The sequence below is a fragment of the Natator depressus genome, chromosome 1 (genome assembly GCF_965152275.1).
Source record: "Natator depressus isolate rNatDep1 chromosome 1, rNatDep2.hap1, whole genome shotgun sequence".
Classification (NCBI taxonomy): Eukaryota; Metazoa; Chordata; order Testudines; family Cheloniidae; genus Natator; species Natator depressus.
The window spans coordinates 23,282,844-23,297,602 of NC_134234.1; the positions used below are offsets into that span (position 1 = coordinate 23,282,844).

Consider the following 14,759-nt stretch of genomic DNA (forward strand, 5'->3'; position numbering starts at 1 on the left):
CTATAGAAAAGGGTTTTCATAGTTTAGCTGCTCCAGCAAGGGAGTTTCAAAAGCTTGGGAAGCAGAAGTAAGTCATCTTATGCCTCTTCTGTTTCAATTGCTTTGCCAAAGTGATGTAAGGAGTGCTGAGGTCCCATTATCCTGGGCACACCAGGGTTCACCTTACAGAACATTTCCATTCTAGTTTGCTTGCAAATTTAAATGGGTCAGCAGTTGAATCCCTCTCACTGTGGTTTGTAATCAATTATGGCTCGAACATCAGTATCACAGAAGATGGTCATGTGAGTAAGAAGTAGGGTTGCTAGGGGAGGTTTCCTAGGTTGGTGGGCCAGATCATCTGCTGTTATAACTCCATTCAGTTACATAGCACCATGTAGTAAACCAGTGGTAACACTAGGATTAGAACCCTGGTCTCCTGACTCCCAGTGTAGTGCCCCATCTACTAAGACATTACCTAGTAGCACTAGTTAGAACACAGCTGCTGTAAGTACTACATTAGCACATAATGGGGGCTGAGTTTATGTCCATGTCTCCTCAGACATGCCCATTCTCACGTTTTCATTAACACCACATTCTGAAGAGCAAAGGGAGGGGGACTTGAGACTCACTCCCGCTCTGTGTGGAGGACCACACCTAATGCTACACCTAACTGATGTACTCATACATGGCCTCCTCTCCGTGAACTGGGAAACACAATGCTGGGTGGTGTTCAGCAGGGAGCTCAGGAACATGCAGAATCAAGGGCCATACCCTCACATGCTATGCTGAGGAACATGAGTGCTGAAGGAAGAGATTAATGGTGCTCAAGAATGTGTTCCGCCTCTTTCCATCCTTTAGTTATAAAACCATTCTCTGGGGAAGGAGGAGAGATGGGCTCTTAACTCCTTTTGGCTCTGGTCAGGGCTACAGCTGGAGAAATGTAATTGTTTTGAGAGTGGAATGGAGTTTGTCATGCTTTTGTATCCAGAGACGTCTGCCAGTGACTTTCAACATCCTTAGAAATAGTCTGGACTTTCCATTCCACACTCCTAGTCCACATCCCGTCTTTCCAAGAGATACAATGATTTTGTTGTGGTTCACTTGCTTTCTGGTCAATTGAATATGCAAATACTACTGGGTGAGGCACTGTCAGCTGTTCTCCACCATTGGCAAATGGCACCAGAAAGGAATTAAAAGGGAAGACCCAGACAAGAAATCCTGCTAGCTTTTCCCAATCTCTCTCCTTTTAAGATTAGCTAATTTGGTATGGTGGGAGAGGTGGTCCCTCAGCCCTGTAAGAAAGGGGTTCTCCAGATACCACTTTGCTAGGTGTCTCAGACATGCCTGGCCTATTGACTCTCCTGCTTTCTGTACCAGACAAAAGATGCCCCTTTGACAGGTAGACATACATCATCATAATGCCCAGTCAATTTCTCTACAACTAGCCCATCATTAGCCCGGTATCTGTATAGATGCACCAGTGTTGATCCCTGAGTATAGACAAGAACATGGAAGGGTTAGCACTGACTGACCTCACTGAAGTTTAACCCCTACTTCAAGAAAGGCTAAACCCTGATTAGTGCATTCGTTACACACCCTGGCTTGCCCTTGTCTATATTTAGGGGTAACCACTTGTGCAGCTGCACTGATTTCTTGTCACCGATAGCTAAGTTAGGGATATTCCTGGCTAACTATTATGCTTTAGTCCAGGCACTCCAACACCTAGGCTTTGGACCTCCCTGGAGGAGGCAGCAGGTAGGAGCACCTCCTGTTGTCACTACTTGAACAAAGAGATAATAGGTGTCCTTCCTCACACGTGTCCTCAAAACAGCATCCAGCCTGTGTGACGAGCTAGGGAAGGAACCTTGGATTTTAATTCCCAGGCTGGTGCCATATCCACTGTAATAGTGACAAGAATAACTAACTTTTCCCATTTTCCCGAAGAAGGTGCTACATGCTATCCTTGAAATTTGTGTACGCTTCCAGCATGAATGGGGGTCAGGTAGGTGGATTGCAGGTGGTATGGAATGAAAAATAGTCTGCCTAATGCAGTGTTTCTCAAATGCGGCCAGCGTGGCTGCATGCAGCCACCAGGGGCTTTTCGTGCAGCCACAGCCTCCTGGGTGGTGAATGGAGGTGGGGCACAAAGCAGCGGCCCCTCCCCAGGGCCGTCAGCAGGGGTTGGGTTCTGCCCCTTCTGGAGCCACACACACCAGAGAGGCAGGCCGCTTTTGTTTGTTCCCCACCTTCCCGGGGGTGGTGGGGTTCGGGCTTCTGGCTTCAGCCTTGGGGTGGCAGATGGTGGGCTCTGTTCTCCGGCCACAGGGTTTCAGGGTCTGGCCGCAGGGCCATGGGCTCTTGCCCTGCCCTCCAGTCATGCGGCAACAGGTGCCGGCCCCAGGCTCACCACCCCACATCGCTCCTGGTCCCCGCTGCGTCCTCCAGCGCCAGGCTTTAGCCATGCAGCTGCAGAGCTCCAGTCCTGGGCTCTGGCCCCAGGCTCACCAACACCCCCTGACCCCCACTTCCTCCCCGGACTCCTCATCCACCCACCCACCACATTGCATCTGGCCCCCACTGCCTCCCCACCTCCCCATCCAGGGCTTAATTTGTCCCCCGGCTTGCCAGGGCTAAGTAAGTTTGTTGTGAAAAGCGATATTTGTATGTTTGTTAGTATCACTGTTCACAGCCTCACAGATCACTAGCAAAACTGCTACTGTGGAAAGTGATATTAGAAAACATGCAGATATCACTTTTCACAGAAGCAGACTAGCAAGACTAAAAAAAAAAAAAAAGCAACCAACAAGCAAAAGAAACAACAACAAAAGACAAGAACATGCAAAGCACCTTATTTGTTCCTATTCTGCTTAGGTCCAGTAAAGAAAATAGACAACTATACATTATTTTTATTATTGAGTCTGCAAAAAAAACCCAACATAAATAAATTACAATGATTTGGACATGTAGATGTGTGTATTTATTTGTTTTTCCTAAAGTTGATTAAGTATTTTAGGAAAAATTGTCAGAGCAGCCACCAGCAAGAGTTGGCGGCCGCACTCTGAAGCCACCAAAAAATTTGTTGTGAGAACCCCTGGCCTAATGCTACCACTAGATGGCACTCGTCCCATGTTTTCAAGCAGAAAGCTACGCTGGCTGTAAAAAATCTTTTGAAAAGAATTAAATTCTACTATTGTGTGGATCTTTATTTGTAATCATTTTTAAGCACTTGAGTAAAAATAGCACTGACTTAATGCCTGTTACTCGGATCACTTCAGAATATGCTTTAGAACATTTACAGTTACCCTCTCAGTCTAAAGCATTTAATATTGGCCACTTCTGCATGTAGCCTGCAGTAAGCATCTTATGAGTACTATTTATCACTCCTTACTAGTACGTTAGAGAGGCAGATTTTCCAATTATTTGCTGTTCCGGCCGGATGTTTTTCTTTCTTCAGAGTAAGTTCACGAAATAGGAGAAGCAGTCAGGATATTAGCTAAATACTGGTGTTAATACAAAAGGAAGTCCTGTTTACTGGTATATCTGCAGACAGCGAGTTCTTTTACTGGTGTTTGGATGTTCTAACCTATTGGTTTAGAAAATGAAGACAGACACCACCTCTGAAATTTAACTGTGTAAGTTGGCTTTTTTACTGCTAGACAGACTACTGGCAGGCAAATAAGCCAAAAAACAAATCTGAAGTTATAAACTAAGATATACCTTGCACTACAACAAGATTTTGGTCTGGAATTTAAATTGTATGTTTGTTCTGTTGCTCTGTGAATATAAACCCTTAAGAACAGACACCCAGATTCCAGGGTGATGGACACACTATAAATAACCTAGGAAGACGGAAGAGCAGTGATTCCTTAAATTATCTTGCCAGATTAATTCTCATTAGCTGCATTTACCCTTTAAACCACCTTTTCACTCTCCCACTCCTAGGTTGGCTGTGCACTGGGCTGGTCCCGACCCCAAGCATAAACCAAAACAGCTGGCTGTTACCAACCACCAAAGGCTGTTACAGCAGCTGGAGTTTGCCAGGGTGCACAGGACCCCTAGCCATGCTCCCTCTGGCAGCTGGAGGAAGCAGCAGTGGTGTAGGATCTACTGTACCAGTTCTACATCACTAGAAGAGCCCTCTCCACTGGGATGATCCTCTTACACTGCTTTTGATGGAGCACCACAAAGTGGTCTTAATGTAGCTGTAAATCAGGACCATCCACTGCACCTATGACAGAGTTTGGACGGAGCTTTGCAAGGATAAGAAGATGCTCTATACTGCGGTGCTCTAACTCCCTAAACTTTGACAATCTGTAACTGAACTCTCCTGGATTAAATCCAGTGCTACAAACTCTATGTATATTATTTTGATGTCTTGTAAAACCTCTTTGTGTAGGTTTGTTGACGAGAGCACTGACAAGCAGGGTACACTGGAATGCTCTAGAGGGCCAGCGGTTGTGGCTTTCATTTCTAGGTCACCCGTTCAAAGCTAGCCTACATTGCAGCTAAAAGTCGCTGAAAGCTGTGTAGTGAGCTGTGTGAACATAGCTTTGTTCTTAGTAGTAAGAGTGTCCACCTCACAACATCCATCACCATAGTTACTAGGAGCTTGCTGTCTCAGCGGAGAACATGGATTATAAGTTTATGCAGACTGAGCTGGTCTCTCCCACACTCTTGTATCCCTCCAGGTCAGGATTGAGGCATGCTAGCGTGAATTAACTCACATTGTCAATAGCAGTGCTGTCTCTGGTCTGTGGCCAGAGAACTTTAGGAAATGGTGCTGTTAATTTCTCAGTTAAATAATCTAACAAGGACCAGTGGAAAGTTCACTTTAGGTTCTGTATGAGGTAAGTGGTCTCATATCAAATTATGGCCCCTCTTTAGGAAAAGCGAGACTGATTTGTCATATCGGGTCAGCTCTTGAAAGTGGCCTCTACTTTTGGGCACATAGGCAGAGGTGCTGGAACAATTTTTATAGTAGGGGTGCTGAGAGCCATTGAACCAAACTGTAAATCCTGTATATAACGGAAACCACTTCAAACCAGGGGGTGTGGCAGCACCCTCAGTACCCCTAGTTCCAGCATCTATGCACATAGGCATTTAAAGCTCCTAACTTCCATTAATTCCAGTGGAAGTTAGGAGCCTAAATACTTTTGAAGATCTGGACCTAACTACTAATTTCAACTTTGGGGCCACAATAGCATTCAACGGCACCTAAATTGAGCCGTTAAGCATTGGGTGACTTGGATGCAACACTCCCCCCTGTGAGAGTAAATCATGTTTGAGGTACCTAGATTCCAATGCTGTTTTTGAAAACTCGATCCATTGTAAATCTCTAAAGACTAGTACACAATTCCTATAGTCTCCTTCATAAGAGCTGATTACTATCAGCTCTCCCTTGTGATTTAGTTAAGTATTAAAGATTATACTAATCTAAGTAATCCTGTGCACTCCTAATGTAAACAATTTGAGAGTTGTAAAATAATTATACCATAAACTGTAATTCTGATGTCAGACTAGCTGGTGAAAAGACTAACAGACAATTCTTAACTGATGAACAAACATGGAGTAAAAAAGGAAAAGACTTTCAGTTGCACTGGAATAACTATACTAGTCAATGTATTTACAGATGGATTACTAAGAACAGAATTTGGCCCCCACAAAAGCCACCAGCAATACTGAGTGCCCTTAGTAGGCAAAATGATTTTGCTGAAGTTATCTACCTTCATTCTAGGTTCTGAATGCATTCCATGTTTTAAAACCAATCCTTCCATACTTGAAGCAGAGGAGAGCCTTACTTGAACAAAAATAGCAGGACCAGGCCGTGCGTTGTTTGTTTTTCCCCTAAAGTCACTAATAGAGCAGTAGCAGGTTGCTCCATGACCATTTTAGAGCTGTGCCATACATCTCAGCATGTGAAGAAGTTTGACTATCTATTCAGGCAAGCCTGGATGCACTGCAGAAAAGCTACAGCCCAGTCCTGCTTCCTCACCAATGCTTTTGAACCCAACCACCCCCTTCGGAAACATTCCTTCTCACTCAGACTTAGGTCTTCCTGGAATAAGGCTGCTCAAGAAGCTGAAGTATGTCTTGAATTTTATCTGTTGTCCACTAATGATAGCTGGGAGCACTCTTGCCCAGCTTGGACCCAAATGTAGGTCTTAGGCCAAAGTTCTAACTCGTTTAAGTGAAGCATTTCAGTTCTCTGTGTAACGCTGGCAAACGAGGTGCTGGAAGCCAGTCTGTTTCACTTGCATGTTAGTATGCTTAAGATGGGTATTGACCTCATAACAATGTGAAATGCTTGTAAATTAGTGCATAAAATAATCTCACATCTTTATCACACAGTGTAAGGCAATATTTAAGTTTTTACTTTATAACTGTAAAAAAAGTTTGCCCTGAAACTGTCAGCAGGGATCTTCTTCTGCTCATCAAGAAGGCTATCAAAACTAAATGGGCCATTATGAGACATCACAATACAAATGACAGGTTTCAGAGCAACAGCCGTGTTAGTCTGTATTCGCAAAAAGAAAAGGAGTACTTGTGGCACCTTAGAGACTAACCAATTTATTTGAGCATGAGCTTTCGTGAGCTACAGCTCACTTCATCGGATGCATACTGTGGAAACTGCAGAAGACATTATATACACAGAGACCATGAAACAATATTACCAGCAGGAGAGTGGGGTGGGAGGAGGTATTGTTTCTTCTCTACTCCTTTTCTTTTGACAATACAAATGCTTTGTCAATTGCCCCTTCATACTCACAAAGAGGTTACATTCAAGAGGGCTCTTCCCATCAGCTTGAACTCTGGAAGAAAGAAATAAAAATAAAGGAACAAGAGAATTTTCATCTCTCTGGCTTTCAGACTCTTACAGGGTTGGAGCTGTGAAACAGAAGCAGAGAACCCCAGGGCCTCAGTGCTGAGAGATTAATACAACAGTCACCTTTTAAAACCCTAGACCGTAAACTCAGTGTATATGTTTGCTTGCTTTAACCTTGTAATAACTCATTTCTTTTCTTAGTTAATTAATCCTTAGTCAGTTTGCTACAGGATTGGCTACAAGCGTTGTCTTTGGGGTGAGATCTGAGATACAAATTGACCTAGGGTAAGTGACTGGTCTCTTGGGATTGGAAGCAATCTGCATCTTTGGTGTATGGCAACCAGCTATCACTAAGTCCAGCTTGTCTGGGTGGCAAAACAGACTGTAGTGCCCAAAGGGACTGTCAGACTCTATGATAAGACGGTTCTAGTGCTTCAGGAGTTCACACTTGTTACTGGGTTGGTGAAAGCTAATTATAGAACACAAAACCAGTTTCAGGTCTCTGCCCTGGGCTTGGCTCAACACTCTTCACTTAGAAAGGAAGAAAGGGATGGGGTGATAGGGGAAAAGCAAAAAACCCACAATGCTTTGTGTTTACAACAGGAGGATAGAGACAGTTTATGAAAGGAAACTCCCCCCCCCCCAAAAAAAAAAAAAAATCAAGACACAATAAGAATCCATTACTTATTCACAGAGGTTAACAATTTTATTTTGATACAAAAATTAAATAGCAAAGTTTTTTGTACAGTGATAAATTAGAAATTTACAGTACATACATCAATGCAGATATACTTTCTGTACATCTAAAAAATTATCAGTGTCCATTCCCTTCAACAAGTTAGTTTCTCTTTCTGAAGCTCTATCATATCGCTTGTACCTGTCTGTCAGACATTTCAGAATCCTGTATGTCAGCACAACACACCAACTGGGGGTGGGACTGGCTTGAGAGAGAAAGGAGGAGAAGGGATCCGGCACAAAAAGTAACTGTTGTAAAGTTTTGAGCTCTATAGCCACAGCAACTGCAATTCCAAAGCAGGATTAGTCACACATTGTTTGGTTTTAAATTCATAACTACGTTGAAATGAGAGAAACCGAGTTGCCGATATTCAGTCTTCGTAACTACCGTGCTTCAGACTTGATCTAGAGTGGCTTTTCCAATAACAAATGCCCGAACAACTGGAACAGCAAGGTAAACGCACATAGTTAAGTTGTGCCTTTTCAGAGGGGCTTCTGCGGCCCTGGGTCAGATGCTCTGCCTCATTACCTGGAAGTAAATCAGGAAGAAATTCACTGAGCTCTGGTACATAACTGCAAGAGAATTTAGGCCCACCGTGCCTCAGACAGGCACAATGCCTCCAAGGGAGAATGGTCGCTATGTGGCTGCTATCCCCATACTATTTGAGTGCCTCACAACTTTCATGGATTTATCTTCCCCTCACCCTGCAATGCAAGGAAACATCATCCTCATCTGACTCACTTTCAGATGTCACTAATCACCAGTGCTATCATTCTAGTAAGAGATCTACTGAGTCATGCTCTGAAATTCAATGATAACAGGAAAGGTCACCCCTTAACAAATTCTGGGATGACGAGGATAAAAATGCATAGGTCAATCACATCAAATAGCATGAAGTTCAGTGTGTATGAATCCCCAAGCGTGCTTAACCTGTGACTTCACTGGAGGGACCCCTGGATGAATTTGGCGCACTCACTTTCTCGCCTTCACCCCTCAGAATTTAGAGCTAGCTTCTGATTTGGCATCCTTATTTCAATCGTAAATAGATCCAGCATCATGGTGAAGCCCAGCCATCCACAGCTTTCATTCTTGCAAAACTGTTTCCAGACCAGAATACATAGGTCCAACAAGGCATTACTATCCAACAGAAGAGACTTGATAAAGGATTGGATTTGGAACACTCAGCTAGCACATAGAGCTGATCAAAATAATGGTGTGTTGTGGGCAGAATGAGTCAAGTTGTCACTTGCTCTGCTAGTGACTGATCCCAACTGCGCAGACTGAAATGAGGTTGTTTTGTTTTTAAGCACATATTTCAGCACAGACACAATGCATGCCTTTAACACAGTTTGAGAGATAGAGAGGGGACCCCTTTCAGGCCTGCCTCATCCTACAAAAGACCACAGAACCCTCAGCTACCACTTAAGTCCACAGAAATTGAAGGCACTCAGCACCTCCCTTGATCAGGCACCCATACACCAGGGGTTGTCAAACTGGGTCATTACATGGGGGGGGTCGCAAGCTGTCAGCCTCCAGCCCAAACCCTGCTTTGCCTCTAGCATTTATAATGGTATTAAATATATTAAAAAACGTTTTTCCATTTATAAGGGGGGGGTCACACTCAGAGGCTTGCTATGTGAAAGGGGTCACCAGTACAAAAGTTTGAGAATCACTGCCATACACTGAAGACAAAGCAAGATTTTAGGGCACACAGGGGAAGCTACTGGTGGGTCCTTCAAGGGGAGCACTTAAATGCTGCTCTTTATTTAGGTTTACATTATACTTCCTGTTAATCAAGCTGGACTGTGGCATTCATGAGTCTCATGCTCCCTATGAACACGACAGGCCAAGGGCAAGGAACCTTGCCACTAACTAGGAAACATATTACTCACCAAGAAGAAGTTGGATTTCTTCTTCATGGAGCCCTTTTCAAAAAGGAAAATGTCTCCATTGTTGCTGAAGTCTGATTACATTCTTACATATAATTTTTTTTTTTTAAGTCACTTTCAGTGACCATCAGTTTGAGCCAGTCAGCTGTACTGCTATGTCATGGCTGGAGAATTTTCTTTTATTTTTAATTGACACACACACTTATACGACTGATCTGTGTTAACATGAAGTTGCCAAGTAACTTAACATTTCACTTCTCCCAGACTGGCGTCTGCATAGATGTAATCACACAGAGTGAAATATATTAAGTCTTAATTGCTTAATGCAATAGGTCTCTGGGGAGAGCCAGATAAGTTTACTTGGAGAAAAACTACATGTTCTGCTGAATAAAGAGTTTGTCCAAAGTGAGCCTTCATTCACTTTCCCTCAGCTGTATATTGCAGTAGGAAGGAGAGCTATTAAAAGAAAAACCCTAAGTTATTAATGCAAAGGAATAAAGTAGTCAGAGTCTGGAAATAGCCAGGTTATCAAAAAAGGATAAAAGGGGGCAGGGAGATAAATGGAAACTATATATGCTGTTATGCTTCAATCTCCCAGTTAATCTACTTCTGATAAAAGTACTGAGTGAAGCTTCTAAACACATCAAATGAAGTACTGATGTTTTAGAGAGCAAAGCGTGTGCCAATGTAGAGGTTAGTATTAGGTTGTCAGCTGAGCTATACAGCAATCCATCCTAACACCTAACTGAATCCTACAAATTCCCTGTTTGAGTTGTTTTCATACCTGGAAAGCTTAGCTGGCATTTGCATGAGGACCTAATCCTTGGCTGAATTATGCACCGTGAATCCTTGGCTGAATTATGCACCGTGCAACACTGATGAAGGCAACAGGCTGTATCGGCTATGGGTCCAATCCTAAAATCCCAATCCTGACCACATCCCTTAAGACACTGAATTCAAAGGGAGTGATGCTGTCAATTGAAGCTGAGAGCACCCATCGCCTCACAGGATTGAACCCTAAACCAGCCCACAATTTGGCCCTCATCCTCCATGCACTGTAACATGATTCAGGAAAATCGGCAACCCAAGTAACAAGATGCAAGACCCTGTGGCTTCTAATGACATTAATACATTGCAACCTGCTTTACAAAAATGTGACATATTCAGATTTTTCACAGCTTTCAAAGCCTCCCTGGGCTTTTGTATTTTGGGCAGCGTGCTTTATGGTTATTCTGTTTTTGAAATTATTGCTTATTCTTTAAGGTTTCTTTTCAGAGACAGATTTTGTACTTTACCTCCCCATACCACCCCAGCAACATTTCTACTGCAAGTGTTTACACACAAGTCCTTCTTGGGAGAGATGTCAGCACGGAGGTTTTGTTTACACCACAGTCTCATTCCCTTTCCCAGGTTTCACCCAACCATCCGCTCTCTTCTCTCGTTTCACTTTCCCTGAGTTCACCAGTCTGTTAGAGCACTTCTGCCACGTGTGCAGAGTCTTGGCCGACCAAATCCACATGCCAGATGTGATACCCACCAGCAGAGACATGAAAATTTTGAGCATCTCCACTGCCATATTGGAATCATCCGCTGAATAGCGGAAGATAGCCCAGTTGGAGATTTCATAGAAGTAACATGCAATTACACATGTAGCTGGGACAGTGTATAGCACGGAAAAGACACCAATTTTGACCATCAGTCTTTCCAGCTTGTCAGTTTTAGTCCCATCTTTTTGAAGATTAGACCTGATTTTAAATAAGGCCACTAAACCTGCTGCTATGAATAAAGTTCCAATAACCAAGTAGGTGAAAAGCGGAGCAACGACAAAGCCAGTGAGTGCATCTAGGTTCTGGTTGCCGACATAACACAGACCAGTGAGCTCATCTGCATCTACCAGTCTCATAATCAAGATGACTATGGTCTTCACTGCAGGGATAGCCCAGGCTGCAATATGGAAATAGGAGCTGTGCATTTCTATAGCCTCATGGCCCCATTTGAGTCCTGCTGCTAGAAACCATGTTAATGTCAGAATCACCCACCAGATGGAGCTAGCCATCCCAAAAAAATACATCAGTAAGAAAATTATAGCACATCCTGTGTTCTTAAGACCTTCTTGGATAAGAACAGGTTCTGCTGCCTCTTCAAAATCACAGGATATCCTTTCCCGGCCTACAGTCAGCCTCACAATATAAGCAATGCTATAAATATTGTAGCACATGCTCAGAAATATGATGGGGCGCTCAGGGTAGGAAAATCTGGACGAATCAGTCAGGAAGGTCAGGACTGTGAAGGCCGTTGATATGAAGCACAGGCTAGCCCACACGGCCATCCAGATATCAGTGAATTCCTTAGCTGATCTGCTATAGAGACCAGCATCATAGCCACACTTAAGGACACAGCTCAGGCTTCTTTTTACCCAGATATACTGCTCTGAATTAGATCCCATTGTGTGACACTCTTCTCCTGGCTGCAAGGATGTCTTGCTGTGAAGGGGAACCTCTTCATCCCCTGGACCCTCCATACACATGTGGTTATGGTCATTTTGGGGTGGGAATTTACTGCAGTTTAGACTGTCTGGCCAGGCAAATCCAAATTCTTTCAGAACAGGTTCACATCTTCTTTTGACGGAAAGGCACATGCCACCGCAGGGACCTATTGGGATGTTAATCTTCTCTGTGCACATTGGAACATAGACTGAACAAAGGAAGAACTGGAAGAGAAAAACAATAGTCAAACTTGTGCTTAAAAGAAGATAAAAATGGTAGACTATATAGCAAGTTCCCTCTCTATCCTCTTTAACTGTTCAGTTACTTTGCCTAAGTAAGCAAGGAGCAGCATGTAGTAAAGAAACCAAGGGAAAAAATCCTAAAAACCTCAGCCCTTGTTTTCAATTCAAAAAGTGTTTTGAGGCCAAATCTTGATCACTTTACTCACTAGAATTAGCTTTACTGAAGTCAATGGGCCAAATTCACGCAAGGCGAGCAGAACTTAGCCCTAGATCTAAGCCTCAAATTTACAGTTTAGGAGGGCAAAACACCAACTGAATAAGTAATTTAAACTTTAACACAAATATATAGACCTTAGTTTTTGAGACTGCATAGAGATATTTAAAACTTGAAATAAAACAGTTAAAATATTAAGAGCTCTTTGAATTAACATTCACGGTTGAACTTGGTCTTTGTAAATCGTATTTTCTCTTATAATGAAGTTAGGACACTAATTTTCTCAGTACTTGACTCTTGTAATTCTGGTACACACAAAGCAAATAGATCTGTGTGTAAAACTGATCATTTAAGAAAAATGCCAAGCAATTATTAGTTTGGATACAACTATCTGAAGAAGTAAGTTTGTTATTCAACAACATCTAAGTCACGGGCTAGGACAGGGATCTTGCCATTAATATGGGAGAGCAACTCCTACAGTGAAGTTACTGGAGGGGGTCCTCTTACCACAATTTTATGCTATGTCCCTTTGTTTTTTTATGATGACAAGTCACACACACGTTCACCTCCTCTGTCCATTATGTCTGGATGCACATTGGTTCACCAGCTCCATACACATAACAACTGTCATCTATGGTTATAAGTGAAGGGCTTTATGTGCAAGCATCTGAACTGGAAAGTCATGTCCTTGAAGCTGTCTGTTTAGTATACGCTGTACTTTCATGGTGTTCAAGGATAAATATTTTTCTTTAAGAAGTCAGTGAGAAAGTTCACATGCCTTGATCTGTAAAAGTCATATTTTTAATATTAGGCTAAATGACATTTTCAAGCCCATAAAAAGAGAGATCAGCCAATTTATTAACCCTGATTTAGGGTGTTCCCTTTAGTCTTCACACTAGTCCAAATTCCTGGGCTACCAAAGGGAACATAACCAGTACAGCATGCCAATCGACAGAAAAGTTTGGCTTCTTCTCCTAGCTTCTGACTTTGTGTGGAGGTTACTCCAGAAAGAGGACTGGGAACGGGGCTCCTTGTGTATTTACTTCAGTCTCTCAGCAACTGTAAACCCTGTGAGATTAAATGCTATTGTAACCTTATTGTACCTTCTTATCTGTAGATTCACACCCAGAGGGGAAAGCTAATCTTGAGCCACTTTGCAGCTGGAAGTTTCCAAATGTATCTTTGTTTAACCCTTTTAATAGTTTCTTTTAAAACTTTTGTTTACCCCAGCAGATATTTTCACGCTCATCTATCCTAGAAACTTGGACTGAGAAATAACCTGAAACCCGCCCACGGCTGCTCCCAAATCGGCAGCAGAGAAACTAGGTTGAAGGAGGAGATTTACAAAACAAAGGCAAGAAATGCAACAGATTGAAACTTGGGAGTCAGTGGGAAGTTCGCAGAACAAACGCAAGAAGTAAAGCGGGGGGGGGGGGGGATTCGGGATAGTCCCTGCTGCTGGAAGCGAAACGGTCTCTTTCCACTCTAGAAACCATTAGTTTAGCACCTTAGGAGCAGATTAGGTTGGGAAATAAATGGGGGGGGGGGATTTACAGCATTTCGTGGGTGCAGCTGGCACCATAACGGCAGCCCTTTCCCTGCAGTCTGCCCCGCTCGGGTTTGCTCCACGAGAGGGATCCTCTGGCCGCGGCACAGATCCTTGGCGCGAGCGCCGCCGCCGAATGTCACTCGCGCGGGGCTTGCCAAGGCGGGGGGGAGCGGCGGAGGGGGCGGGGGAGGAGACCCCCGCGCTGGGCGGCTCCTGGCACCGCCGGGAGCCCCCCGCACACGCTGCCTCGCGGGCCTGGCGTGCAGGGAGCTGGGCCCGGGGCAGGGAGCGCAAGGGGCGGGCCAGGGCGGCGGCGGCACCCACCTGGAGCTGGCTGGAGCAGCCGTACTGGATGAGCGGGGTGAAGGTGGTGAGCTGCAGCTCCGCGTCCGCCTGCAGCTCGTGCCCCACCAGGTTGGGCATCTTGGTGACGTTGTAGCCCAGGTTCTGGCACATGGCGATGCGGATGGCATCGCAGCGCCGCTCCTCGTCCTCCCCGAAGCCGCGCGCCGCGCCGGGCAGCAGCCCCAGCCCCAGCAGCAGCCCCAGCAGCGGCAGCAGGAGGCGGCGGCGGCGGCGGCCCCGCAGCCCCATGGCCCGGGCCCGGCCCAGCCCCGCGCCCGCCCTGCACCGCCCGGGCGCTGCCCCCGGCCAGACGGGCTCCGCGCGCGGCCGCTCTGCGGACACGGCCCGGCCGGACAGCGCGGGGGCGGGGCGGCCCGGCGGTTAAAGGGCCCGGCGGAGACACTGCCCAGGGGAGGGACCGCGCCGCGCCGCGCCGCCCCGCCCCCGCCCACGGAGCGACCCACGGGCGGAGCAGCGGCCCCCACTGCCCTCCCTC

At 45.0% G+C, this 14,759-nt stretch overlaps 1 protein-coding gene across 1 annotated transcript; it reads right to left on the reverse strand.

The window, feature by feature from the left end:
• Positions 1-7,486: 7,486 nt before the first annotated feature.
• Positions 7,487-14,512, reverse strand: FZD4 (frizzled class receptor 4). Its single transcript, XM_074956340.1, has 2 exons — positions 14,243-14,512; positions 7,487-12,137 (listed from the first exon to the last, which is right to left on the reverse strand). Exons 1-2 carry the CDS (start codon positions 14,510-14,512, stop codon positions 10,809-10,811), a joined length of 1,599 nt encoding a protein of 532 aa, XP_074812441.1. The 3' UTR covers positions 7,487-10,808.
• Between the last annotated feature and the right edge of the window lie 247 nt (positions 14,513-14,759).

Coding starts and splice junctions, on each gene's coding strand:
- FZD4 (XM_074956340.1), bottom strand. CDS start 14,512: ATGGGGCTGCGGGGCCGCCGCCGCCGCCGCCTCCTGCTGCCGCTGCTG. Junction 12,138..14,242: donor GCTGCTCCAGCCAGCTCCAG/GTGGGTGCCGCC, acceptor TTTCTCTTCCAG/TTCTTCCTTTGTTCAGTCTA.